The 26,301-nt window shown below is 44.0% G+C and overlaps 1 protein-coding gene across 1 annotated transcript in view; it reads right to left on the bottom strand.

The window, feature by feature from the left end:
* Positions 1-26,301, bottom strand: part of LOC120055210 (ephrin type-B receptor 1-B-like) — a 229,249-nt gene that overhangs the window by 80,632 nt on the left and 122,316 nt on the right. The window contains exon 5 of the mRNA XM_039003131.1: positions 5,111-5,266. Within this exon, the coding sequence (XP_038859059.1) occupies positions 5,111-5,266 (156 nt within the window). The remainder of the gene's footprint in view (positions 1-5,110; positions 5,267-26,301) is intronic.

The following is a 26,301-nucleotide window of genomic DNA, read 5'->3' as shown; positions in this document are numbered from 1 at the left end:
CTGTGGTAAAAAGACAGCTATGAAAGAAAAAAAGAATAAGTGAAAACTCTCTTGGTAAATAGTATGGTCTGCAGCTTATCATGAGGTATTCTAACTCAGGCACCATCTGTTGTTAACAAAAAAACACACCCCTCTAGTCTTGTCAATGCATAGAAAAACCAGCGAGATGCATATTCATGTCCTCGTTCAGCCACGACTCTGAGGTCACGTTGATAGGATAGTCTCAAACAGAGCTCATCCAGTTTGTTCTCCAGTAACTGCACGTTCGCCAACAGATCCGAGGGCAATGGCGGTGTTCTACCTTCTGTGTAATGTGTAAGCTACAAAGCTTGGAAGACAGCTTATACTCTTCCAATAAAGAATCAGTAGGCATTGATACTGTTAACAATCTTTAGTAGAATATATTTAGTTTGTAAAACTGTGATAGATACAGAAAGGAGAAAATGTAAGAGAAAAAGTCACTATATACACTACCGTTCAGAAGTTTGGGGTCACTTAGAAATGCCCTTGTTTTTTAAAGAAAAGCACATTTTTTGTCTATTAAAATGACATCAAATTGATCAGGAATACAGTGTAGACATTGTTAATGTTGTAAATGACTATCGTAGCTGGAAACGGCAGATTTTTTATGGAATATCTACATAGGCGTACAGTGGCCCATTATCAGCAACCATCACTCCTGTGTTCCAATGGCACGTTGTGTTAGCTAATCCAAGTTTATAATTTTAAAAGGCTAATTAATCTTTACAAAACCCTTTTGCAATTATGTTAGCACAGCTGAAAACTGTTGGCCTGATTAAAGAAGCAATAAAACTGGCCTTCTTTAGACTAGTTGAGTATCTGGCGCATCAGCATTTGTGGGTTCGATTATAGGCTCAAAATGGCTAGAAACAAAGCACTTTCTTCTGAAACTCATCAGTTTATTCTTGTTCTGAGAAATGAAGGCTATTCCATGCAAGAAATTGCCAAGAAACTGAAGATCTCGTACAACGCTGTGTACTACTTCCTTCACAGAACAGCGCAAACTATCTCTAACCAGAATAGAAAGAGGAGTGGGAGGCCCCAGTGCACAACTGAGCAAGAGTACAAGTACAGTTTGAGAAACAGATGCCTCACAAGTCCTCAACTGGCAGCTTCATTAAATAGTACCCGCAAAACACCAGCCTCAACGTCAACAGTGAAGAGGCGACTCCGGGATGCTGGCCTTCTAGGCAGAGTTGCAAAGAAAAAGCCATATCTCAGACTGGCCAATAAAATAAAATAAATGAAGATGGGCAAAAGAGCACAGACACTGGACAGAGGAACTCTGCCTAGAAGGCCAGCATCCCGGAGTCGCTTCTTCACTGTTGACGTTGAGACTGGTGTTTTGCGGGTACTATATAGCCAATGTAGTCTCTTCAGGATTCCACCTCGCCTGCCTCTTTTCACTTCCGCTGATCACTGTTCTGATGTCCAGAAGCTGTGTTCGGTCACAGGACATGATGACGGAGACATTATGTACAAAAAAAGTTAAGATCAGCTTAAAAAAAAAATCAAAATAGCAGAATTAGTCAGGAGCCCATAAGACGGCTGCTATCCACTGCAGAACCATCTCAACTAACCTGTCTCTCTGGAGTTAATAGCTAGTGGATTAGAGAGGAAACACAGAGAGAGAGAACGTGTATCGGGGAGGACGAGAGGGATTGGGAGCAAGAGGGAGAGTGTGCACACTGATGGGTGGGGAACATAAGAATGTGTGTAACTGTTGTGAGCAAGGAACATGAATAATAACAATGATGTTTGTGCAGTAGGCCCAATACATTATCACTGCATATTGGCTATGCTTGAATTGCCCAGCCAATGCTGTTCTTCTCAGAACATTTTAAAATTATATTTCAAAATCTGAGGTATATAATCACTAGTAATAGATAATTTGTTGTATTACTTGTGAGGCACAGCTAAGTGAGTAAAGTAATTAGCTTTTTATTTTATTTTATTGGACTGATGGCCTGCATCTGGTCAATTTGAGAATAGGGGGGGATGGAGGGAGGGAGAGCAGTGGTGAGGCTGCCTCTCACCCGATTCACCGCCCTGTGCTCTCCCTCCCTTCAGTGAGAAAGGGGACAGTCTTCCAGCTGATGGCAAAACTCAAGTCGCACTGCATTATTTCTGCCTCATGCACTAATTCATGTTGTTACTCCTATGACCAGAAATATTCCTCAATGTTAAAAGACACAATGTTAAAAGCCGCTAATAATAACAACCCAAGCTTATTGAAACACTTTGTAATACTCATTCATTGCAGCTGCAGTGCTGGTTGTAGTGTGACTGGAAGTGGAAGTAGGGAGAACGCGCATTCTATGACTTGTAAAAGTGTTGACAGTGCTGAACTTAAACATGAGCTTACTCATTTTAAACAGCAACTCTTTGCTGTATTTGTTGAGTTTCTCTCCAGTCATGGTTTTAAAAGTTTTTAAATCTCACAGTATCAACTTTGCTGTGTGCTCGAGGCTTAAGGCTCTGGGAAACTGTGCCGATACATAGATCTGAGCAATCTGATTTGCCAGCGGTAAGCCTATAGGTGCACTTGATTTGCTCTCTGGGCCTGTCGGGTAGGTGGAGTTCTACCTTCAGACACATCAAATGGTTCAAAATGGGAACACTTTGCCTTCCCGGTGCTAGGGCTGCTGAATCAAGTGCACCTATCGCGAACAGCACGAAACAAATAAAAAAATAGGAACGCAAGGCTTTGTCGTTGGGTATTTTAGAGAAATGTTTGGTGATCAACTACGAAAGCCTTGGAGATCTCTCGCTCTCTCTCTCTCCCAGTGGGACCTAAAGATGCTTCGAAGACCCAACTCTACAACCCGAGAAGTACCTTCATCCTGCTAATCACGTTAAAACAGGAACTGGGATGGAAGGATGGAGAGACAGAAGAGAGGGATTAAGGCCTTTCTGAAGCACTTCTCCAGGGTTTCACAGCGGGGCCCCACTACTCTGGCTGGAGAAGCCCGAGGGTAGGGGGGGTAATGAGGATTGTAACAGCACTGAAGGTCCAGGCTCAGCAGGAGGCCAGGCCTCAACACTGAGCCATCGCTAAGTCACATGAAAGGAGGGAGAAAAGCCCTTCAACAATGCCTCATCACCATCAAGGATAAGAGGCCAGAGAAAGAAAAGACAAGTCACACCACACAGCTCTTAATGCTTTAGCCCTGGGCTCAGCAGCTCCAATGTGTCTCCAAAATGTCTCTCTAAGAAGCATCGATTGCATGGAGTTTGAAGGCAACTAAATAGTTAGAAGAACCATTTATATTACCAGTTATATTTAGTTATAATAGTAGGTCTAAGGAAAGGTTCCACAACTGGCGGCCCGCGGGTGGTTAAAAAAATATATATATATATATACACATCTTGTTTATAATTACTTTTTTATTGTTGGACATAAAGATTGTAAAAACACCAAGAAATCAGCTCCAAGTGATTTTAATTTTGGAAATCTGTTCCCAAGTATTCCCCACATAATAGAGACAAGTGATCATACAAATGTAAGCAAGGTTTGAAATGATTATGTTTAAGTCAAATCTTATATCTGTTTGGGCTTCTTGCGGCCAATTTCAGCCTACAAATGATTTTTAATTATGTTCCGGCCCCCCAACCAGCCGTTCAAGAACAAATTGGCCCGTGGCTGAATCTACAATATGTTGGTCTAAGGGTTCTATATAGAATAATAATGGTTCAATAGGCAGTGTTTTCTGACTCAAAAACATTTCATTCACAAGAGAGTTTTATATTAAACTATTTATGAATGGGGTGACTATGTCTTTTTTCCCCCTAGTACTTGTCTATCCAGGTCACCTACATAGTGCAGCGTCCCACTTTCTCTGTCCCTGTAGGTTTGAGGGGAAATTAATCAGGGAGTTTTAGGGCAATGGTTGGAGTGGCTGGCTCAACTTCAGGGACATTAGTTAAATCTTATTCATGTATCGACCTACATTGATATGATCTGGGGCAATGGGGTAGACAGACAGAGACATAGAACAGCTGCTACACTACATACGTACACATCCCTGTCCAAGTCTCTCATTTGGAGAAAAGTCAACAGGAGACTATTGGTAGTGTGTCAGTAAGGTGATGAAAAAGTAAGACGGACACCTAGTTTTATTAGCTTGTCATATAGATCTCTTTAGCAGCTACTGTCATGTTCATGGTGAATATGGCCGGTCAAACCCAACGATATAAGAGCAATTCAAAGGTATGACCCAAATGAATCATAATTTTCACTCAGTTGCTTAATAAATGTTGCATGCATTGGATGAGTCATCCATCGATGGGATCATAAAGTCTTCCTGTCCTGCAGTTGTTTATACGAGAGTACTTTCTCGATCTCACACTTCAATGACTGGAGTGCGTTAAAGTGTGAGTATTAAAACTCAGCTGGTAGAGGGGGTGGCCCACCACACATCCCTCAGGTTCCTCGTGTCCTATTAATAGGTTGCACCTCCGTCACTCGGTCAAGTCATGCCATTGTTATGAACTTTCTCAAGCTGCCCGGAGGCTAACTACTGTTAGTCTAAATTACACTGTAGAGCCTGGAAATACGATGACATTGCTAAAGTAGTCAAATACTTAGTAGAAAACACATTTTCCAGCGTTATCATGTCGTCAAATTTACTTTAGGCAGATGTCAATGTTGTCATTAGCTAGCAAAAGTTTGGCAAAAATAGCTAGCAAAAGTTTGGCAAAAATAGCTAGCAATGCTAACGTTAGGTAGCTAAAATCCGGTTGCCTCCCCTCAATCTTGGATAGCTAGCTAACAGTATACTGCATCTAAAGTCAATCTGGTGACATCAAAATGATGACTAAAGGTTTTCCTAATAATTTTTTGACTCTTTTGTAATGTAATTTTATTTCCAAGCCTACTGTACAGCGCTCATTGACGATGCATTGAGTAGAATGCCCTCAAGCAGCACAGGTAGAGCAAGGGATGATAGCAAACCTTGAAATATATAGTATCTACAAAGGTAAAAAATTTACTCAGGAATTAAAACAGTTGATATTGAACACACCCTTTCCAAATGAAAATTGACACATTCATTTTCCCATTGATGAGTAGTAGGATTTTAAGACTTACTGGTGCAGGAGGCCTCGGGCAGGTCCATGTCTCCTCTGTAGTATCCGTTACGGCAGCCGCAGATAGTGGCAGCCTCCACAGTGGAGCGGCTGTTGGGGGGGCACTGCAGACACAGCCCTGGCCCCTGGGTGGACTTGAACGTTCCCTGAGGACACGCTGCAGGGAAGACAGAAAGAAAAGACAAAGAAAATTGCATTTAGACTCTTCATCAACATCCACAGTGTACTGTATGCAGGGCCCAATATGTAGGTTACCATTACTCCACCAAAAGGTCAGTCTCGCACACAAGACATTTCCTCCTGCGCAATAGCCTGGAGACGAGGTTACCCAAAGGTTGACTAAAAGAATATAAGTTGCCTTACTATAACCATCAGTAAGCGTTGACTCACCCTTCAACAACTTTAACTGTGGCTCTCTATGGCTTAGTGGACCTACAGTACATATTCTACTGTCATAAAACATAACTCCAAAAAGAACAACAGATCTTATAAGTTAATAGGTGCATCATTTCAGTCTGAGTACACAGCAATAACAATGGCGTGTAATAGGTCCCTTAATTACAGTAAGAAAATAATGTGTTTGTTCACAATAATCTGTCTGAAGAATCACCGCTATGGAGGCTAGATTGCATAATCACACTGATCCAGGATAACATAAACAGCCATTACAGAGAATGCTAACTGCTCATCTGCCGCTCCGAGTGTGAATTGGCATGTGAATGTGGCGGCTAAATGAGTGAATTTCTATTTTCCCTCATCCAGGCGACCTTGACTCGATACAAGTCTGCTCGGGGGCTCCAATGGAACGGATTTTCTTCATATTCCTGATCTGATTCTGGGCACCCTCCAGCCAACATTTAAACGGATTGCACAAGCCGACCGAGAAGCACGGCTACAGCTGGATTTGTTCAAAGATGAATCCAAGGCAGAAGAAAGGGATTCCAAACTACAGTTGATACACAGAGATAGTAATACCCCCTGTCCTACAGTTATATGAAGTGGTGCATAATGGTGGCATTAAATCATCACTTGTTTAAGTATTCAGCTGTGTGTAAAGAGAACCTCTTATCTCATGACTTAGGAATGGTCCCAGTGTGGAGCTGTCACTCTGAAATCAGTTGCCTGAACAACATTCACATTTCCATAATCCCTCTGCAGTAGCATTGCACCATGACTCAACAGTCTATCCTCCACTAAATTGCCTCTCTCACTCTCAGCAGATAAGAGTAAAGATGTTTTTTTGCTAAGGTGCAGAAAGGGAGAGAATCCTTGGGGAAGGAGTGACTCATTGGAACTTTAATACATGCTTCAATCTTTTATTTACTCCAGAAAATGTGGGTTGTTCCAAAAACAGGAATTGGGACATGTTGTATGACAGAAATAAGGACCAGATTCAATATGAGGAAAAGTAGATCCCAAGAGGAAACTATCAAACTTACCTAAGCATATCTTATGTACTGCTACAGCAATTAAAACACAGAACACCAGCTCTCTTACTAAGCCAAATGTTTTAAGGATCATTTTCTGTACACGCCATTACCTCAGCACAGGCTTTCAAACGACCTTCCCAGCGATCACAGAAGTGGGCTAATGTAATTAAACGATTGGAAGCGAATGCATCGCTACAAACAATATGAAGATATGGTATTGATTTACTTATTAAGAAGTTTGGGAAGCCAGATCAGATGGCCTATCCAGTTCTTGGAAATTATTATCCCAGGCAGGAAGCGGGTACCCTCAGATCTGTGTGATAGCCCTTGTTCACTGTGCAGCTCCTACCATCTATCGTCTCATGTCATTTCAACCTCCAAATTAAAACCCTGACTATGGAACCGAGAACAGCACTAAATTAAATTCCACTTTTTTTTCTCTCTCAGATAAGTACTCGATCCTGCTGCACTGTTTTGAGCACACCTATTGTATACACCTCTAATACTGTTGCCCATGGGCCTGAGCTCAGCCGCTGCTCTTTTCCCTCTCTCTCTAGAAGTGTTTGTCGGAGCCCTGCTGAGTCCTGCCCCGCCCTGCCACTCACACAGAGCCTGCAGGCCTATGACAGCGGGGGGCATGGTAAATAGCGCTAAGTAGCGGGTACACAAGAGGCTTCCACATTACCCACACAAACAAGTGCCAACGTCCAGCCTAATGCCCACCCGCAGAGCAGAGTGGGGCCAGAAAGAAGGAATAAGCAGCACACTTATAAAACAACATAATGACAAGACGCTATTTTATTTTCCTTTCTTCTCTTTCAGTCTTATTTTTCAATGGTTAATCCATCCCTGGGACCGATACACTTCTTTAAGCATAGACTGTATGACAAGCATATACAGACAGCTAAGCTGTCATAAACTGCATTTATTTCTAATCTTAAAGCATTATGATGAAAAAGGCAGGCTGTCATTGAAAGAATAAAGGTTGGAAGTAAAGCTTTGGACCCACAGACACACCGTACTGTCTTGCAGCAGTGGATTCAGGCCACTCACTGATATTATGTTTTTAAACCCATCTGGCCAGGGCAGTCACTTAAAACAGATACAACTCAGAGTCCATATGCTCTGTAGTTGCCGCTAAAGTTATAATATCATCACTATTGCACTGACATGTGCAGGGCCTGGAAGACAACACTTGGTTCTGAACTTGTCCAATAGCCCCATTGGTGCACCTGTAATGATGGGGCGGTGAGTCGGAAGCAGGTGCAGGTGAAGAGGATGAATCAGGAGCTGGGAAGGTTCCTGAGGAGTCACTGTCAGGACCGGCAGGGTGAGTGGGCACGTTTCCTTCCTTGGGAAGAGTACACCCAGAACGCTCTACGTCACTCCTCCACTCGGTTGACACCCTTCCAGTGTGTGTTGGGTTTCCAGCCAGCCCTGGCCCTGATCATTGCAGTGAGACCCCTGTGTTCCATCCTGGGGATCACGTCTGGCTCTCTACCAGGAACCTCCCACTCCGCCTGCCTTGCAAGAAACTGAGCCACCGGTTTGTGGGGCCATTCAAGGTTCTCCGGAGGGTCAATGAGGTGACATACAGGTTACAATTACCCAGTCACTACCGTTTCTCACCCTCTTTCATGTCTCCCTTCTCAGGCCGGTGGTTCCTGGTCCCCTAGCTGATGCTGTCCCCCACGACACCCCCCCCCCCCCCCCGTACATTGAGGGGAGCCCGGCGTACGCTGTCAGATCCCTACTGGAATCCCGGCGTCGTGGGGGTCGGATCCAGTATCTGGTGGACTGGGAGGGTTTATGGCCCAGAGGGGCGGTGTTGGGTTCCGGTGGAGGATATTCTGGACCCCAACATCATCCGTGATTTCCACGGCTTGAGCCGCACGTCAGAGGGGGGGGAGGGGGGTACTGTCACGTCTGCTTCTGCTCCTGCCCTCCGGCGTACGACGTCGCCAGAGTACTAACCACCGGTCATGGGATTCATCATTACTTACACCTGGCGCTCATCATTATGCGTACCTGTGAATCATTATGATTCACACCTGGACTCCATTATCTTCATAATTTCATCCCCTTTATATGTCACTCACCAGTTGGTATTGTTCTTGTGTATTGGGGTATTGCCTTATGTTAGTGTTGTGTTCTTGGTTTTGTTGTTTTATTAAAACGTTTCACCTGCAAAAAATAATAATAAAATAAATGAATAAACACCCTGATGCTTCCCTTTGGTGAGGCGTCATTCTGTAACGAGTGCGCTGAGAGTCGGGAAGCAAGTTCAGGGAGTGTGTTCTGATAAATAAATGTAACATAATACAAAACACAAACAATGCAGACAAGCAACAGAAACAATGACGCCTGAGGAAGAAACCAAGGGGAGTGACATATATAGGGCAGGTAATCAAGGAGGTGATGAAGTCCAAGTGAGTGTCATTATCAAATCAAATGTATTTATAAAGCCCTTCTTACATCAGCATGTCACAAAGTGCCAGCCTAAAACCCCAAACAGCAAGCAATGCAGGTGTAGAAGCACAGTGGCTAGGAAAAACTCCCTAGAAAGGCCAGAACCTAGGATGAAACCGAGAGGAACCAGGCTATGAGGGGTGGCCAGTCCTCTTCTGGCTGTGCCGGGTGGAGATTATAACAGAACATAGCCAAGATGTTCAAATGTTCATAGATGACCAGCAGGGTCAAATAATAATAATCACAGTGGTTGTCGAGGGTGCAATAAGTCAGCACCTCAGGAGTAAATGTCAGTTGGCTTTTCATAGCCGATCATTCAGAGTATTTCTAACGATCCTGCTGTCTCTAGAGAGTTGAAAACAGCAGGTATGGGGCAGGTAGCACGTCCGGTGAACAGGTCAGGAACAGTTGAAACTGGTAATGCTTTGTAGGTTAGCAGTAAAACCTTGAAATCAGCCCTTGCCTTAACAGGAAGCCAGTGTAGAGAGGCTAGCACTGGAGTAATATGATACATTTTTGGGGTTCTAGTCAATATTCTAGCAGCCGTGTTTAGCACTAAGTGAAGTTTATTTAGTGCTTTATCCGGGTAGCTGGAAAGTATAGAATTGCAGTAGTCTAACCTAGAAGTGACAAAAGCATGGATTCATTTTTCTGCATCATTTTTGGACAGAAAGTTTCTGATTTTTGCAATGTTACGTAGATGGAAAAAAGCTGTCCTTGAAACAGTCTTGATATGTTCGTCAAAAGAGAGATCAGGGTCCAGAGTAACGCCAAGGTCCTTCACAGTTTTATTTGAGACGACTGTACAACCATCAAGATTAATTGTCAGATTCAACAGAAGATCTCTTTGTTTCTTGGGACCTAAAACAAGCATCTCTGTTTTGTCCGAGTTTAAAAGTAGACCATTTGCAGCCATCCACTTCCTTATATCTGAAACACAGGCTATCAGGGAGGGCAATTTTGGGGCTTTAACATGTTTCATCGAAATGTACAGCTGTGTGTCGTCCGCATAGCAGTGAAAGTTAACATTATGCTTCCGAATGACATCACCAAGAGGTAAAATATATAGTGAAAACAATAGTGGTCCTAAAACGGAACCTTGAGGAACACCGAAATGCACAGTTGATTTGTCAGAGGACAAACCATCCACAGAGACAAACTGATATCTTTCCGACAGATAAGATCTAAACCAGGTCAGAACTTGTCCGTGTAGACCAATTTGGGTTTCCAATCTTTCCAAAAGAATGTGGTGATCGATGGTTTCAAAAGCAGTAAGGTCTAGGAGCACGAGGACAGATGCAGAGCCTCGGTCTGACGCCATTAACCTTTTCTCAATAGGGGGTGCTGTTTTCACTTTGTAAAAATTTCGTTCCCAAATTAAACTGCCTCGTACTCAATTCTTGCTCGTACAATATGCATATTATTATTACTATTGGATAGAAAACACTCTCTAGTTTCTAAAACCGTTTGAATTATATCTGTGAGTAAAACAGAACTCAAGTTGGAGCAATTTTCCTGTGAGGAAGTGAGAAATCTGAAATCAGGCAGGCTGTTCTGGGGTCAGTTTATTAATTTGCATGTCTTCTATTGGTCGAGATGCACTGCATACGCCTTCCCCTAGATGTCAGCAAATAGTGAGAATTGGAATGGAGTTGCTAGGCAGATCTGAGGCCATATAAATGGTCTTGGAACGTGGGGTGCAGTCTTTTCAACATTCGCCATGACGCAAGACAGACCTCAGGATTGCGTTCTGGAAAGCTCCCGTTATAGGCCTTAGATATATCCGGCTCTGATTTTATTCGATATAGGTGTTAAAGACATCATAATGTTGTTATTTTAAACCGAGTTATATCAGTTTATATCAGTATATTGCGATTTTCTGATATTTCTTAGTGCTGCGTTATAGTGAGTTGGACACGTCTTCGCCACATGGCTAATGTTTACTGCTAATTCCAAAGTTGAAGGCGACAATCTACAACCGAGCAACGATTCCTCTGGACAAAGGACTTGCCCAACTTGCCCAAGATTCTGATGGGAGCTCATCAAAAAGTAAGAAGTATTTATGATGTTAATTCGTTGTTCTGTTGAAAAATGTAAAACTCCTATTCCGTCATTAATTTCGGTGCGGTCTCACTTTAACGCACGCTGTATGTCGTAGTAACGTTAATTTTAAAAATCTAACACAGCGGTTGCATTAAGAACTAATGTATCTTTCATTTGCTGTCCAACCTGTATTTTTTAGTCAAGTTTATGATTAGTTACTGATTAGATTAGGTGCCTCTCCCAAGATTTCTCCCGACATTTTGTTGGCAGCTTGGCTACTATTCTCATTGTATAACCACGATTTGTGCCGCTAAATATGCACATTTTCGAACAAACTCTATATGTATTGTGTAATATGATGCTATAGGACTGTCATCTAAAGAAGTTTGAGAAGGTTAGTGAAAAAATGTATATCTTTTGCTGGTTTATTTGTTATCGCTATTGTTGGCTTGAATCAATGCTGTTGTGTGGTTGGCTATTGTAGTAAGCTAATATAATGCTATATTGTGTTTTCGCTGTAAAACACTTAAAAAATCTGAAATATTGGCTGGATTCACAAGATCTTTCTTTCATTTGCTGTACGCTGTGTATTTTTCATAAATGTTTTATGATGAGTATTTAGGTAATTCACGTTGGTCTCTGTAGTTATTCTAGTTGCTTTGGTGAGAGTTGTGATGGTGGCTGCAATGTAAAACTATGATTTATACCTGAAATATGCACATTTTTCTAACAAAACATATGCTATACAATAAATATGTTATCAGACTGTCATCTGATGAAGTTGTTTCTTGGTTAGTGACTATTTATATCTTTATTTGGTCGAAATTGTGATAGCTACCTATGCAGGAAAAAAATGGTGGGAAAAAAAAGTTGTGTCTTTTGCTATCGTGGTTAGCTAATAGAAATACATATTGTGTCTTCCCTGTAAAACATTTTAAAAATCAGAAATGATGGCTGGATTCACAAGATGTGTATCTTTCATCTGGTGTCTTGGACTTGTGATTTAATGATATTTAGATGCTAGTATTTACTTGTGACGCTATGCTAGGCTATGCTAGTCAGCTTTTTTACTGATGGGGGTGCTCCCGGATCCGGGATTGTGATGAAGTAGAAGTTAAAAGGTAATTTACTACCTTCACAATTGCAGTCTCAGTGCTATGATGGGATCTAAAACCAGTCTGAAGCGTTTCGTATCCATTGTCTTCAGCAAGGCAGTGAGTTGTTGCGCAACAGCTTTTTCCCCAAAAATTGAGAGGAATGGGAGATTCAATATAGGCCGATAGTTTTTCATATTTTCTGGGTCAAGGTTTGGCTTTTTCAAGAGAGGCCTTATTACTGCCACTTTTAGTGAGTTTGGTACACATCCGGTGGATAGAGAGCCGTTTATTATGTTCAACATAGGAGAGCCAAGCACAGGAAGCAGCTCTTTCAGTAGTTTAGTTGGAATAGGGTCCAGTATGCAGCTTGAAGGTTTAGAGGCCAAGATTATTTTCATCCATGTGTCAAGAGACATAGTACTAAAAACCTTGAGTGTCTCCCTTGATCCTAGGTCCTGGCAGAGTTGTGCAGACTCAGGACAACTGAGCTTTGGAGGAATACGCAGATTTAAAAGGAGTCCGTAATTTGCTTTCTAATGATCATGATCTTTTCCTCAAAGAAGTTCATGAATTTATCACTGCTGAAGTGAAAGCCATCCTCTCTTGGGGAATGCTGCATTTTAGTTAGCTTTGCGACGGTATCAAAAATACATTTTGGATTGTTCATATTTTCCTCAATTAAGTTGGAAAAAATAGGATGATCGAGCAGCAGTGAGAGCTCTTCGATACTGCACGGTACTGTCTTTCGAAGCTAGCCGGAAGACTTCCAGTTTGGTGTGGCGCCATTTCCGTTGCAATTTTCTGGAAGCTTGCTTCAGAGCTCGGGTATTTTCTGTATACCAGGGAGCTAGTTTCTTATGACAAATGTTTCTTGTTTTTAGGGGTGCGACTGCATCTAGGGTATTGCGCAAGGTTAAATTGAGTTCCTCAGTTAGGTGGTTTACTGATTTTTGTACTCTGACGTCCTTGGGTAGGCGGAGGGAGTCTGGAAGGGCATATAGGAATCTTTGGGTTGTCCGAGAATTTATAGCACGACTTTTGATGATCCTTGATTGGGGTCTGAGCAGATTATTTGTTGCGATTGCAAACGTAATAAAATGGTGGTCCGATAGTCCAGGATTATGAGGAAAAACATTTCATCCACAACATTTATTCCACGGGACAAAACTAGGTCCAGAGTATGACTATGGCAGTGAGTAGGTCCAGAGACATGTTGGACAAAACCCACTGAGTCGATGAAAGCTCCGAAAGCCTTTTGGAGTGGGTCTGTGGACTTTTCCATGTGAATATTAAAGTCACCAAAAATGTGAATATTATCTGCCATGACTACAAGGTCTGATAGTAATTCAGGGAACTCAGTGAGGAACGCTGTATATGGCCCAGGAGGCCTGTAAACAGTAGCTATAGAAAGTGATTGAGTAGGCTGCATAGATTTCATGACTAGAATCTCAAAAGACGAAAACGTTGTTTTTTTTGTAAATTGAAATTTGCTATCACAAATGTTAGCAACACCTCCGCCTTTGCGGGATGCGCGGGGGATATAGTCAATAGTGTAACCAGGTGAGGCCTCATTTAACACAGTAAATTCATCGGGCTTAAGCCATGTTTCAGTCAGGCCAATCACGTCAAGATTATGATCAGTGATTAGTTCATTGACTATAACTGCCTTGGAAGTGAGGGATCTAACATTAAGTAGCCATATTTTGAGATGTGAGGTATCACAATCTCTTTCAATAATGGCAGGAATGGAGGAGGTCTTTATTCCAGTGAGATTGCTAAGGCAAACACCGCCATGTTTAGTTTTGCCCAACCTAGGTCGAGGCACAGACACGGTCTCAATGGGGATAGCTGAGCTGACTACACTAACTGTGCTAGTGGCAGACTCCACTAAGCTGGCAGGCTATGCGCGTAACGATGGTGACAGGTGTGCGCCTTAATGAGCAGCCTGGTGACCTAGAGGCCGGAGAGGGAGCACACGTGACAGCACCATTCTGACATACAGTAATATAGCATGTTATTTTTTCAGAGGGTCAGAATCAAGTACATCTAGAACCATAATGCTGCATATAATAATTGTCGGGGGCAAAACAACATAGTGCAGCAAGAGTTATGACACAACACAGATGATTGAAAACATGAGTTTCAGTTTTAAGTTTCAAGTTTTATTAATTGTATGTACGGGATACACATGGCTGGTTCCTTCAACAATGCAACAATAAGTAATGATAAAAGACACAATATGAACATAAAATAAATGGCTCAGTAGAATAGAAAACATTTTAGGATAAGTATAATACAGGAAGGCACAATTTATAGTCCAATATTTATACGTGTTTTGGGGAATGGTCAAGCAAACATAGCACTTGTCTATACGTTGGTATTTAGTGGTTGACCAGCCCATTTGCAGAGTGGCGGGCTGATGAGAGGGCCCAGAGGACTCTGGGTAGAGGGGTCAGGATATGGACACAGTGCTGACAGACACAAAGATCAAAGATCTCCATACAGAACAATAGCTGTGGAGCGCTGAAGGGAGAGAATAGAGATAGGACCAGTGGGACGGTGAGGAGCAACAATGAGAGTATATCAGCTGGCCCTGCCACCGTGGGACACGGACAGGGATACAGTGTCTAGCCTACACATGGGCCATGGCATGGGGGCCAGCCTGACGGTTATATTCACCATCTTCTCTTGAAAAGATACTGAATTAAATATCATCCATTACACCAAAATGTTCTAAACAGAGTAAGGAAAGGAAGGGAAAGGTATAGAGTCATAGTGTTTTCACTCTGCTGTCTGTTGAAGAGAGAACAGGCCCTCGTCTCTTTGTTCTCCTCAGGCAAAGGCAGAACTCAACAGAAGCTCAGGGTCACTCTTTGTTCTGGTATCTGTTAGCTAGGGATTAGAAATAAAGGAAGTGTTGATGGAGGGATGAGGGAGGAGAAAGAGAGAGACGCAAACAGAGAAGAGGGATGGTGTGGTGCGTGAGAGGGACTGTAAATGGGAGTGGGGGATAATGTTTTTATGTAAAACAGTGGATCTGGCCTTCAATCTCATGAAAATAGGAAATCTCTTTCTTTCTCTCAAGACACACACACACACACACTCAGAAGAAAAAAAAACTTTTTCAGGACCCTGTCTTTCAAAGATAATTCGTAAAAATCAAAATAACTTCACAGATCTTCATTGTAAAGGGTTTAAACTGTTTCCCATGCTTGTTCAATGAACCATAAACAATTAATGAACATGCACCTGTGGAAAGGTCGTTAACTTCTTATGGCTGCAGGGGCAGTATTGAGTAGCGTGGATGAAAGGTGCCCAGAGTAAACGGCCTGCTCCTCAGTCCCAGTTACTAATATATGCATATTATTATTAGTATTGGATAGAAAACACTCTAAAGTTTCTAAAACTGTTTGAATTATGTCTGTGAGATTAACAGAACTCATATGGCAGGCAAAAACCTGAGAAGTTCCACTTCCTGTTTGGATTTTTTTCTGGGGGTGCCATATTTTCAACCAAGCTCTCATTGAAAATACAGAGAGATATGGATGGGTTTTCACTTCCTACGGCTTCCACTAGATGTCAACAGTCAATAGAACTAAGTCTGATGACTCTAATGTGAAGGGGGATCGAAGGAGACAGAAATTAGTAATCACTGCCATGAGGTGACCATGCATTCAACACGCGCGTTCACGTGAAAGGCAGCTCCGTTCCATCTCTCAATTGAAGTCAATGTAATTCTCCGGCTGGAACGTTATTCAAGATGTATGTTAACAACATTCTAAAGATTGATTCAGTACATCGTTTGACATGTTTCTACAGACTGTAACGGAACGTTTGGACATTTCGTCACGTTATAGTGGTCGCGCTTTGAGACTTTGGTTAGGGTGTTTGGTAAACAATTCGAAAGTAGCTAATTTGACATAAATAACGGACATTAACGAACAAATCAAGCATTTATTGTGGACCTGGGATTCCTAGGACTGCATTCTGATGAATTCATCAAAGGTAAGGAAACATTTATCATGTATTTTCTGGTTTCTGTTGAGTCCAACATGGCGGCTAATTTGGCTATTCATCTGAGCTCCGTCTCAGATTATTGCATGGTTTATTTTTCCGTAAAGTTTTTTTGAAATCTGACACAGCGGTTGCATTAAGGAGAGGTATATATATAATTCCATGTGTATAACTTGTATTATCATCTATATTTATGATGAGTATTTCTGTTGAAACGATGTGGCTATGCAAAGTCACTTGATGTTTTTGCAACTAGTGAATCTAACGCCTCAATGTAAACTCAGATTTTTTTATATAAATATGAACTTAATCAAACAAAACATGCATGTATTGTGTAACATGAAGTCCTATGAGTGTCATCTGATGAAAATAATCGAAGGTTAGTGATTAATTTTATCTCTGTTCTGGTTTTTGTGAAAGCTATCTTTAGCTGGAAAAAATGGCTGTGGTTATTGTGGTTTTGTGGTGACCTAACATAATCGTTTGTAGTGATTTCGCTGAAAAGCCTATTTGAAATCAGACACTTTGGTGGGATTAACAACAAGATTACCTTTAAAATGATATAAGACACATGAATGTCTGAGGAATTTTAATTATGAGATTTCTGTTTTTTGAATTTGGCGCCCTGCACTTCGACTGGCTGTTGTCATATCGATCCCGTTAACGGGACTGCAGCCATAATTAAGACACTAACAGCTTAACAGACGGTAGGTCATTAAGGTCACAGTTATGAAAACCTAGGACACTAAAGAGGTCTTTCTACTGACTCTGAAAAACACCAAAAGAAAGATGCCCAGGGTCCCTGCTCATGCCCAGGCTTCCAGCTTAGGCATGCTGCAAGGAGGCATGAGGAATACAGATGTGGCCATGGCAATAAATTGCAATGTCCGTACTGTGAGATGCCTAAGACAGCGCTACAGGGAGACAGGACGGAGAGCTGATCGTCCTCGCAGTGGCAGACCACGTGTAACAACACCTGCACAGGATTGGTACATCCGAAAATCACACCTGCGGGACAGGTACAGGATGGCAACAACAACTGCCGGAGTTACACCAGGAACGCACAATCCCTCCATCAGGGCTCAGACTGTGAACAATAGGCTGAGAGAGGCTGGACTGAGGGCTTGTAGGTCTGTTGTAAGGCAGGTCCTCACCAGACATCACCAGCAACAACGTCGCCACAAACCCACCGTCGCTGGACAAGACAAGACTGGCAAAAAGTGCTCTTCACTGACGAGTCGGGGTTTTGTCTCACCAGGGGTGACGGTCCGATTCGCGTTTATCGTCGAAGGAATGAGTTTTACACCGAGGCCTGTACTCTGAAGCGGGATCGATTTGGAGGTGGAGTGTCCGTCATGGTCTGGGGCGGTGTGTCACAGCATCATCGGACTGAGCTTGTTGTCATTGCAGGCAATCTTAGCGCTGTGCATTACAGGGAAGACATCCTCGTCCCTCATGTGGTACCCTTCCTGCAGGCTCATCCAGCATGACAATGCCACCAGCCATACTGCTTGTTCTGTGTGTGATTTCCTGCGAGACAGGAATGTCAGTGTTCTGCCATGGCCAGCAAAGTTAAGTGTGCTGAAAATAAACGCAGTTGACAAAGTTTATAAATATATTTATATATATATATATATATACATACATACATACACACACATTCACATTAATTTACTCTGAATATGTATTTTCTGCTCAGGTCTGACCCTACTAGATGGGATTCTTGTTTGACATTTTCATTCCCATTGTCTCCTGTCTGCCAAGAACACATTTTAACTGCAGCTCTTGCTCATGCAAACCATTGTGAATGTACTCAGCCAGGAACAAAAGCCCACAATCCAGTCAGCCAAAGAAATGTTAGAGTGTAAATCTTACAGCAGAACATTTTCAGATGTGCCTGCACAGAAACTTGATCAAGACTAAGCTAATGTTTTCCTCTCTGCGTATAACTTCCTTCAGGTTGGGTCGAATCCACCTTCAGCTTGTGCCAGGCAGGGGAGAGAATGTTGGATCAGTGAGGACCCAGAGGTCATCCCTCTCCACATACCTCACTCCTCACTATTAAGACTGCATGTGCTCCTGTGTAAAATTCCACTGTATGGGCAAGGCCATCGACACAATAGCCATCTAGTACAGTATGCATGCAGCTCCTGTATCAAAGATTGAGAGGGACATCATTACTCAAAGTATAGGATAGGACCCTTACAGACAAGGCTAATACTAACCAAAGCCCATGGCTAAACATGGGAAAAAGTGAAGGCTTAGAAATGAATTATTCCAATGACTTCAGAAGGGTGTTATCATTCTCTCTCTCTCTCCTCCGGCCCCTGAGAGAGAGAGAGAGAGAGAGAGAGAGAGAGAGAGAGAGAGAGAGAGAGAGAGAGAGAGCGAGAGAGCGAGAGAGCGAGCGAGAGAGCGAGAGAGAGAGAGAGAGAGAGAGAGAGAGACAGAGAGAGAGAGAGAGAGAGAGAGAGAGAGAGAGAGAGAGAGAGAGAGAGAGAGAGGTGAAAGTGGTGTTGGGGGTAAAACATACGACATTATAAAATCCATGTACACAAACAACAAGTGTGCGGTTAAAATTGGCAAAAAACACACACATTTCTTCACACAGGGTCGTGGGGTGAGACAGGGATGCAGCTTAAGACCCACCCTCTTCAACATATATATCAACGAATTGGCGCGGGCACTAGAACAGTCTGCAGCACCCGGTCTCACCCTACTAGAATCCGAAGTCAAATGTCTACTGTTTGCTGATGATCTGGTGCTTCTGTCACCAACCAAGGAGGGCCTACAGCAGCACCTAGATCTTCTGCACAGATTCTGTCAGACCTGGGCCCTGACAGTAAATCTCAGTAAGACCAAAATAATGGTGTTCCAAAAAAGGTCCAGTCGCCAGGACCACAAATTCCATCTAGACACCGTTGCCCTAGAGCACACAAAAAACTATACATACCTCGGCCTAAACATCAGCACCACAGGTAACTTCCACAAAGCTGTGAACGATCTGAGAGACAAGGCAAGAAGGGCATTCTATGCCATCAAAAGGAACATAAATTTCAACATACCAATTAGGATCTGGCTAAAAATACTTGAATCAGTCATAGAGCCCATTGCCCTTTATGGTTGTGAGGTCTGGGGTCCGCTCACCAACCAAGATTTCACAAAATGGGGCAAACACCAAATTGAGACTCTGCATGCAGAATTCTGCAAAAATATCCTCCGTGTACAACGTAGAACACCAAATAATGCATGCAGAGCAGAATTAGGCCGATACCCACTAATTATCAAAATCCAGAAAAGAGCCGTTAAATTCTACAACCACCTAAAAGGAAGCGATTTCCAAACCTTCCATAACAAAGCCATCACCTACAGAGAGATGAACCTGGAGAAGAGTCCCCTAAGCAAGCTGGTCCTAGGGCTCTGTTCACAAACACAAACACACCCCACAGAGCCCCAGGACAACAGCACAATTAGACCCAACCAAATCATGAGAAAACAAAAAGATAATTACTTGACACATTGGAAAGAATTAACAAAAAAACAGAGCAAACTAGAATGCTATTTGGCCCTAAACAGAGAGTACACAGTGGCAGAATACCTGACCACTGTGACTGACCCAAACTTAAGGAAAGCTTTGACTATGTACAGACTCAGTGAGCATAGCCTTGCTATTGAGAAAGGCCGCCGTAGGCAGACATGGCTCTCAAGAGAAGACAGGCTATGTGCACACTGCCCACAAAATGAGGTGGAAACTGAGCTGCACTTCCTAACCTCCTGCCCAATGTATGACCATATTAGAGACACATATTTCCCTCAGATTACACAGATCCACAAAGAATTTGAAAACAAATCCAATTTTGATAAACTCCCATATCTACTGGGTGAAATTCCACAGTGTGCCATCACAGCAGCAAGATTTGTGACCTGTTGCCACAAGAAAAGGGCAACCAGTGAAGAACAAACACCATTGTAAATACAACCCATATTTATGCTTATTTATTTTAACTTGTGTGCTTTAACCATTTGTACATTGTTACAACACTGTATATATATAATATGACATTTGTAATGTCTTTATTGTTTTGAAACTTCTGTATGTGTAATGTTTACTGTTAATTTGTATTGTTTGTTTCACTTTTGTGTATTGTCTACCTCACTTGCTTTGGCAATGTTAACACATGTTTCCCATGCCAATAAAGCCCCTTGAATTGAATTGAATTGAATTGAATTGAGAGATAGAGATAGAGAGAGAGAGAGAGAGAGAGAGAGAGAGAGAGAGAGAGAGAGAGAGAGAGAGAGAGAGAGAGAGAGAGAGAGAGAGAGAGAGAGAGAGACACTCATCCTGGGGAGACGAGGAGAGGGGAGGGCTGACAGCAAACAGATTGGATTAAAATGAATGGGGGTGTACAGACCTGGTCTATCAGAGGGTGAGAGCTGTAAATCCACAGGCCTGAGATCAGCCTGTAGACCTGAGAGGTCAGACAGATAGAAATCCAGAGCTGACCATAAATCTGTGAGATCACACATGACCCATGTATCGAACAGCAGCATACATGTCTAAAATTGATGGAAGCTGTATGAAGCTTTCTTGAATCTATATGGGCTACCAAATAATTGCATTTAATTTTATAATTGAAAATGGTAGAGATAGTAGGGTCATGTATGTGGCAGGTTGTAGATAGTTTACTGCATCAGAGCAACAGGTTAGCCAAAATGTCTGTGATATAATGCATGAAAAGAAGATGGTTTCCTTGTGCAAAAGATACCAAAATGGGTATATATTAATTACCCCAAAGTACTCCAAAGGGCAATATTCATATCAGAAAGAATCCAATTGAATGTTAATCAGTACCAATGAGGGTACAGGTTAATAGCCAGTAGCATCATAAACAGGAAATGTGAAAAAGGGGTCATGTAATGTCTGGTTTATGGGAAGGACAGTAGTCACCTAAGGACCCCCAGAGAGGTATTTTTCTCTACTTAGACCTGAGAGTACCTCAGTCTGGGAGCCGAAACAGACCAGGGTCGTGGCCCCACTTGACCAACTGGATGAGTTGTTGTGCTGAACTGCAGTTAAAGCAGCATGGGCTCGCTGACCGGATCCTCAGGGTCACAGAATGTTATTGCGTTTCTCCTCAGAACCCTGCTGAGGGCCCCGCCTGGCACTGATGGATCACCACACGTTTCCTCCAACTCCAGCCGACTCATACATGGTGACACACACACCAACATAAACACACACAGACACACACACAAACCATTTCCATTCAGGCCGTCACTAAAATTCATGTCGGCATGGTCTTCCATTTCCCTCTCCTATCTGTCTCAATCATGGCTTTTCTCCAGTCTCTCAGTAGATATGATCTCGGTGGTCATAAGGCTGCTGTTTATCTGACCTCTCATCTGGAGACTGAGGACTCCCAGCAGCCTCTCCTTCTGAGATGACAGAGCAGAGGGCACTGCAGCAGGAGATGAAACACTCAGCATAAACTGAGAGATGCAGTCCAGGAGCAAAAGAGCTTTGAAAGCATATCATATTATTCATTTATATATGTCTGCTCTGTTATCATAGTAAACCAACCTGCTTGCATGGGTGTGTGTGTGTGTGTGTGTGTGTGTGTGTGTGTGTGTGTGTGTGTGTGTGTGTGTGTGTGTGTGTGTGTGTGTGTGTGTGTGTGTGTGTGTGTGTGTGTGTGTGTGTGTACGTTGATATCATCCACACAAACAACCAAATAAATTAACAAACACAGTTAGTTATAAAGTGAGAAATGTGAGATGAACAACCTCTGATACAACCAATGTTGAAAAGGCCCATGGAGTTGGTGGAATCCCCCTTTAATTCATGCTCGCTTGCGCTTGGGCCAGAGCGCTATAATTAGGTTCGGTGGAAATGTCCGACCGACAGAGCTCAACTCATTAAAAGGAGGAAGTCACCACGGCCTGACCTCGCTGCTTTGTCTCCCCCAACTCGGTCAAATCCAGAGAAAAAAACATCCAGTAAATATACCACTATGTGGTTAAAGGAATTCCTGCCTCAGTCTCCTCCTTTCCTCAGTCACCTGACCCATGACCACATGTTCACGTTCACTACCTGTCCCAGCTACACACATAGATTTCAAGAATCTTTCAACCAGCGAATGGCTTTAAATATTCTCGCCACGTTACACAAAATGGCTTTATAGAAAGCCATGTGTGACATCATGCCATCACAACTTCCTCTCTCTCACGAGTGACAACATTTGTTTACTTGATATTTGGCTCATGCTATTCTATTCTGTTAACTAGTTTCCTCCAGTGTTTCTTCCAGCCTTTTGTTTAACCAGTAGAAGGTCAGAGAGCAGATGAACACAGCAGCCATCTCTCTACCACTGATGGGTTTTTCCAAGTAAATCCCCAGAAGACCAAACGGCATGAGTCACTGGTCAGAGAAAACACGGGACCCACTATGGTGTTTTCTTTACTGTTATTTTCCATTGTGTTAATTGAATAGAAGCTGACTGATCCCCAGTCTGTATTTGCCAAACTGTCTGAGGCCAGAGCAGATCAATAGCAAAGCGGCAGGGTAGCCTAGTGGTTAGAGCGTTGGGCTAGTAACCCAAAGGTTGCAAGTTCAAATCCCCGAGCTGACAAGGTACAAATCTGTCGTTCTGCCCCTGAACAAGGCAGTTAACCCACTGTTCCTAGGCCGTCATTGAAAATAAGAGTTTGTTCTTAACTGACTTGCCTAGTTAAATAAAGGTTAAATGTAAGTCGCTCTGGATAAGAGCGTCTGCTAAATGACTTAAATGTAAATGTAAAGCGAAGACCTATCTCACTAGTGACCTTCTACCATCATCTTTCATGACATACTGTACAGAGCCAGTTATTCTACGTTATCGATTCAACTATGCCACATCACTTTGCACCCGATGACCTATAAGCGGGGTGAGTTGTAGAAATGATATTGTTTTTCAGTCTGATCTACAAGTAATGTTTTAGTAGGGACTACCATGAACTGTGCAATACACAAGGAAGAAACATTAGATGACCATACCTACAGTATAACACTTCAAACTAGGCCCAATGGTAAATTCACACACAGTAACTGGGAATGCCAGCTTATTTTGTAAACAACACAGTGTTCTTTTTTTATGTGACCTGTATCTCCCACTGTCCTCTTTCCCCATGCACCTGGTCTGGGAGGTTATTTTGTATTGCTTCTACAATTTCCAATGTGTGGTTAATATGTGTGTAATACATTTTTTTGCGAGAAAGGGGAGTGTGGTGGGAAAACTGTGTCTGTGACTTGGCAACAGGGTTGGGGTCAATTCGAATTGAAGGCAGTCAATTCAGGAAGTAAACTGACATTTTTTTTCAATAACTGAACAAAGTAATTTATTTTCGATGACTTCTCAATAAACTGAAAAGTAGAAGCTATTTCTTTCAAAAGTCTTTCCATTTTTGAATTTCAAATTCAAATCACTTCCTGAATTGACTGCCTTCAATTTGAATTGACCCCAAGTCCCCAACACTGCTTGGCAGGCACCATCCCTTCCCCTGCTCAGACAGTGTATGCATCAACCAATGGTTGTGTACAAAACATCATCGACTGTGTCATCGACTGACAGATTGCTATTCATCAGATTGTTAGGGTTCGTTTCCTTGTTCCTTGTCAATCATTGATGAAATTAGCATTATGACAATATCTTGAATTAAATCATTCAAAAACCTTTATTAATGCAATTGCAGACAGAAGTTGACAATCAGGAACATAGCACGCATGTTTCCGAGTAAGTTCTGCATCAAAGAAAATGTCCCATTGTAACGGCTTTCCTCCTCCTCTTCATCCGAAGAGGAGGAGCAGGGATTGAACCAAAATGCAGCGTTGGAATATGACATACTGATTTATTGAACAAGACGAAAAAACACGAAAACACTTTAACAAACTACAAAACAACAAACGACGTAGACGCACCTGAACATAAGAACTTACATATAACGAAGAACGCATGAAACAGGAACAGACTACATAAACCGAACAAACGAACAAACAAACCGAAAACAGTCCCGTGTGGCGCAACGTACACAGACACAGGAGACAACCACCCACAACAATCAATGTGAAAACACCTACCTTAATATGGCTCTCAATCAGAGGAAATGAAAACCACCTGCCTCTAATTGAGAGCCATATCAGGTCACCCTTTAACCAACATAGAAACACATAACATAGACTACCCACCCAAACTCACGCCCTGACCGTCAAACACATACAAAAACAACAGAAAACAGGTCAGGAACGTGACAGAACCCCCCCCTCAAGGTGCGAACTCCGGGCGCACCCCTAAAACTCAAGGGGAGGGTCTGGGTGGGCATCTGTCCGCGGTGGCGGCTCCGGCGGTGGACGAGGACACCACTCCACCACTGTCTTTGTCCCCCTCCTTAGCGTCCTTTGAGTGGCGACCCTCGCCCCCGACCATGGTCCAGGAACCTTCACTAAGGCCCCTCCTACATAGAGGAGACAACTCAGGAACGAGAGGTAGCTCAGGCCAGAGAGGTAGCTCAGGACAGAGAGGTAGCTAAGGACAGAGAGGTAGCTCAGGACAGAGAGGTAGCTCCGGACAGAGGGACAACTCTGTACTAATGGCAGCTCCGGACTGGGTGGCAGCTCCGGACTGGGTGGCAGCTCCGGACTGGGTGGCAGCTCCGGACTGGAGGGCAGCTCATGACTGGAGGGCAGCTCATGACTGGAGGGCAGCTCATGACTGGAGGGCAGCTCATGACTGGAGGGCAGCTCATGACTGGAGGGCAGCTCATGACTGTAGGGCAGCTCATGACTGTAGGGCAGCTCATGACTGTAGGGCAGCTCTGGCAGCTCCTGACTGGCTGGCGGTTCTGGCAGCTCCTGACTGGCTGGCGGCTCTGGCAGCTCCTGACTGGCTGGCGGCTCTGGCGGCTCCTGACTGGCTGGCGGCTCTGGCGGCTCCTGACTGGCTGGCGGCTCTGGCGGCTCCTGACTGGCTGGCGGCTCTGGCGGCTCCTGACTGGCTGGCGGCTCTGGCGGCTCCTGACTGGCTGGCGGCTCTGGCGGCTCCTGACTGGCTGGCGGCTCTGGCGGCTCCTGACTGACGGACGGCTCTAGCGGCTCCTGACTGACGGACGGCTCTAATGGCTCGGGGCAGACGGGCGGCTCTAATGGCTCGTGGCAGACGGATGGCTCAGAAGGCGCTGGGCAGACGGATGGCTCAGAAGGCGCTGGGCAGACGGATGGCTCAGAAGGCGCTGGGCAGACGGATGGCTCAGAAGGCGCTGGGCAGACGGATGGCTCAGACGGCGTTGGACAGACGGATGGCTCAGACGGCGCTGGGCAGACAGATGGCTCAGACGGCGCTGGGCAGACAGATGGCTCAGACGGCGCTGGGCAGACAGATGGCTCAGACGGCACTGGGCAGACAGATGGCTCAGACGGCGCTGGGGAGACGGATGGCTCAGATGGCACTGGGCAGACGGATGGTTCTGGCCGGATGAGGCGCACTGTAGGCCTGGTGCGTGGTGCCGGAACTGGAGGCACCGGACTGGAGACACGCACTTCAAGGCTAGTGCGGGGAGCAGGGACAGGGCACACTGACCTCTCGAAGCGCACTATAGGCCTGGTGCGTGGTACCGGAACTGGAGGTACCGGGCTGAGGGCACGCACCTCAGGGCGAGTGCGGGGAGAAGGAACAGTGCGTACAGGGCTCTGGAGACGCACAGGTGGCTTAGTGCGTGGTGCCGGAACTGGAGGCACTGGGCTGGAGACACGCACCATAGGGAGAGTGCGTGGAGGAGGAACAGGGCTCTGGAAACGCACTGGAAGCCTGGTGCGTGGTGTAGGCACTGGTAGTACTAGGCTGGGGCGGGAAGGTGGCGCCGGAAATACCGGACCGTGCAGGCGTACTGGCTCCCTTGAGCATTGAGCCTGCCCAACCTTACCTGGTTGAATACTCCCCGTCGCCCGACCAGTGCGGGGAGGTGGAATAACCCGCACCGGGCTATGTAGGCGAACCGGGGACACCATGCATAAGGCTGGTGCCATGTAAGCCGGCCCGAGGAGGCGTACTGGTGGCCAGATATGTAGGGCCGGCTTCATGACATCCGGCTCAACGCTCAATCTAGCCCTA

The sequence above is a fragment of the Salvelinus namaycush genome, chromosome 10, assembly GCF_016432855.1.
Source record: "Salvelinus namaycush isolate Seneca chromosome 10, SaNama_1.0, whole genome shotgun sequence".
In the NCBI taxonomy this organism is placed as follows: Eukaryota; Metazoa; Chordata; class Actinopteri; order Salmoniformes; family Salmonidae; genus Salvelinus; species Salvelinus namaycush.
The sequence above is the reverse complement of the archived record's forward strand: the minus strand, read 5'-3'. Positions and strand labels throughout refer to the sequence as shown.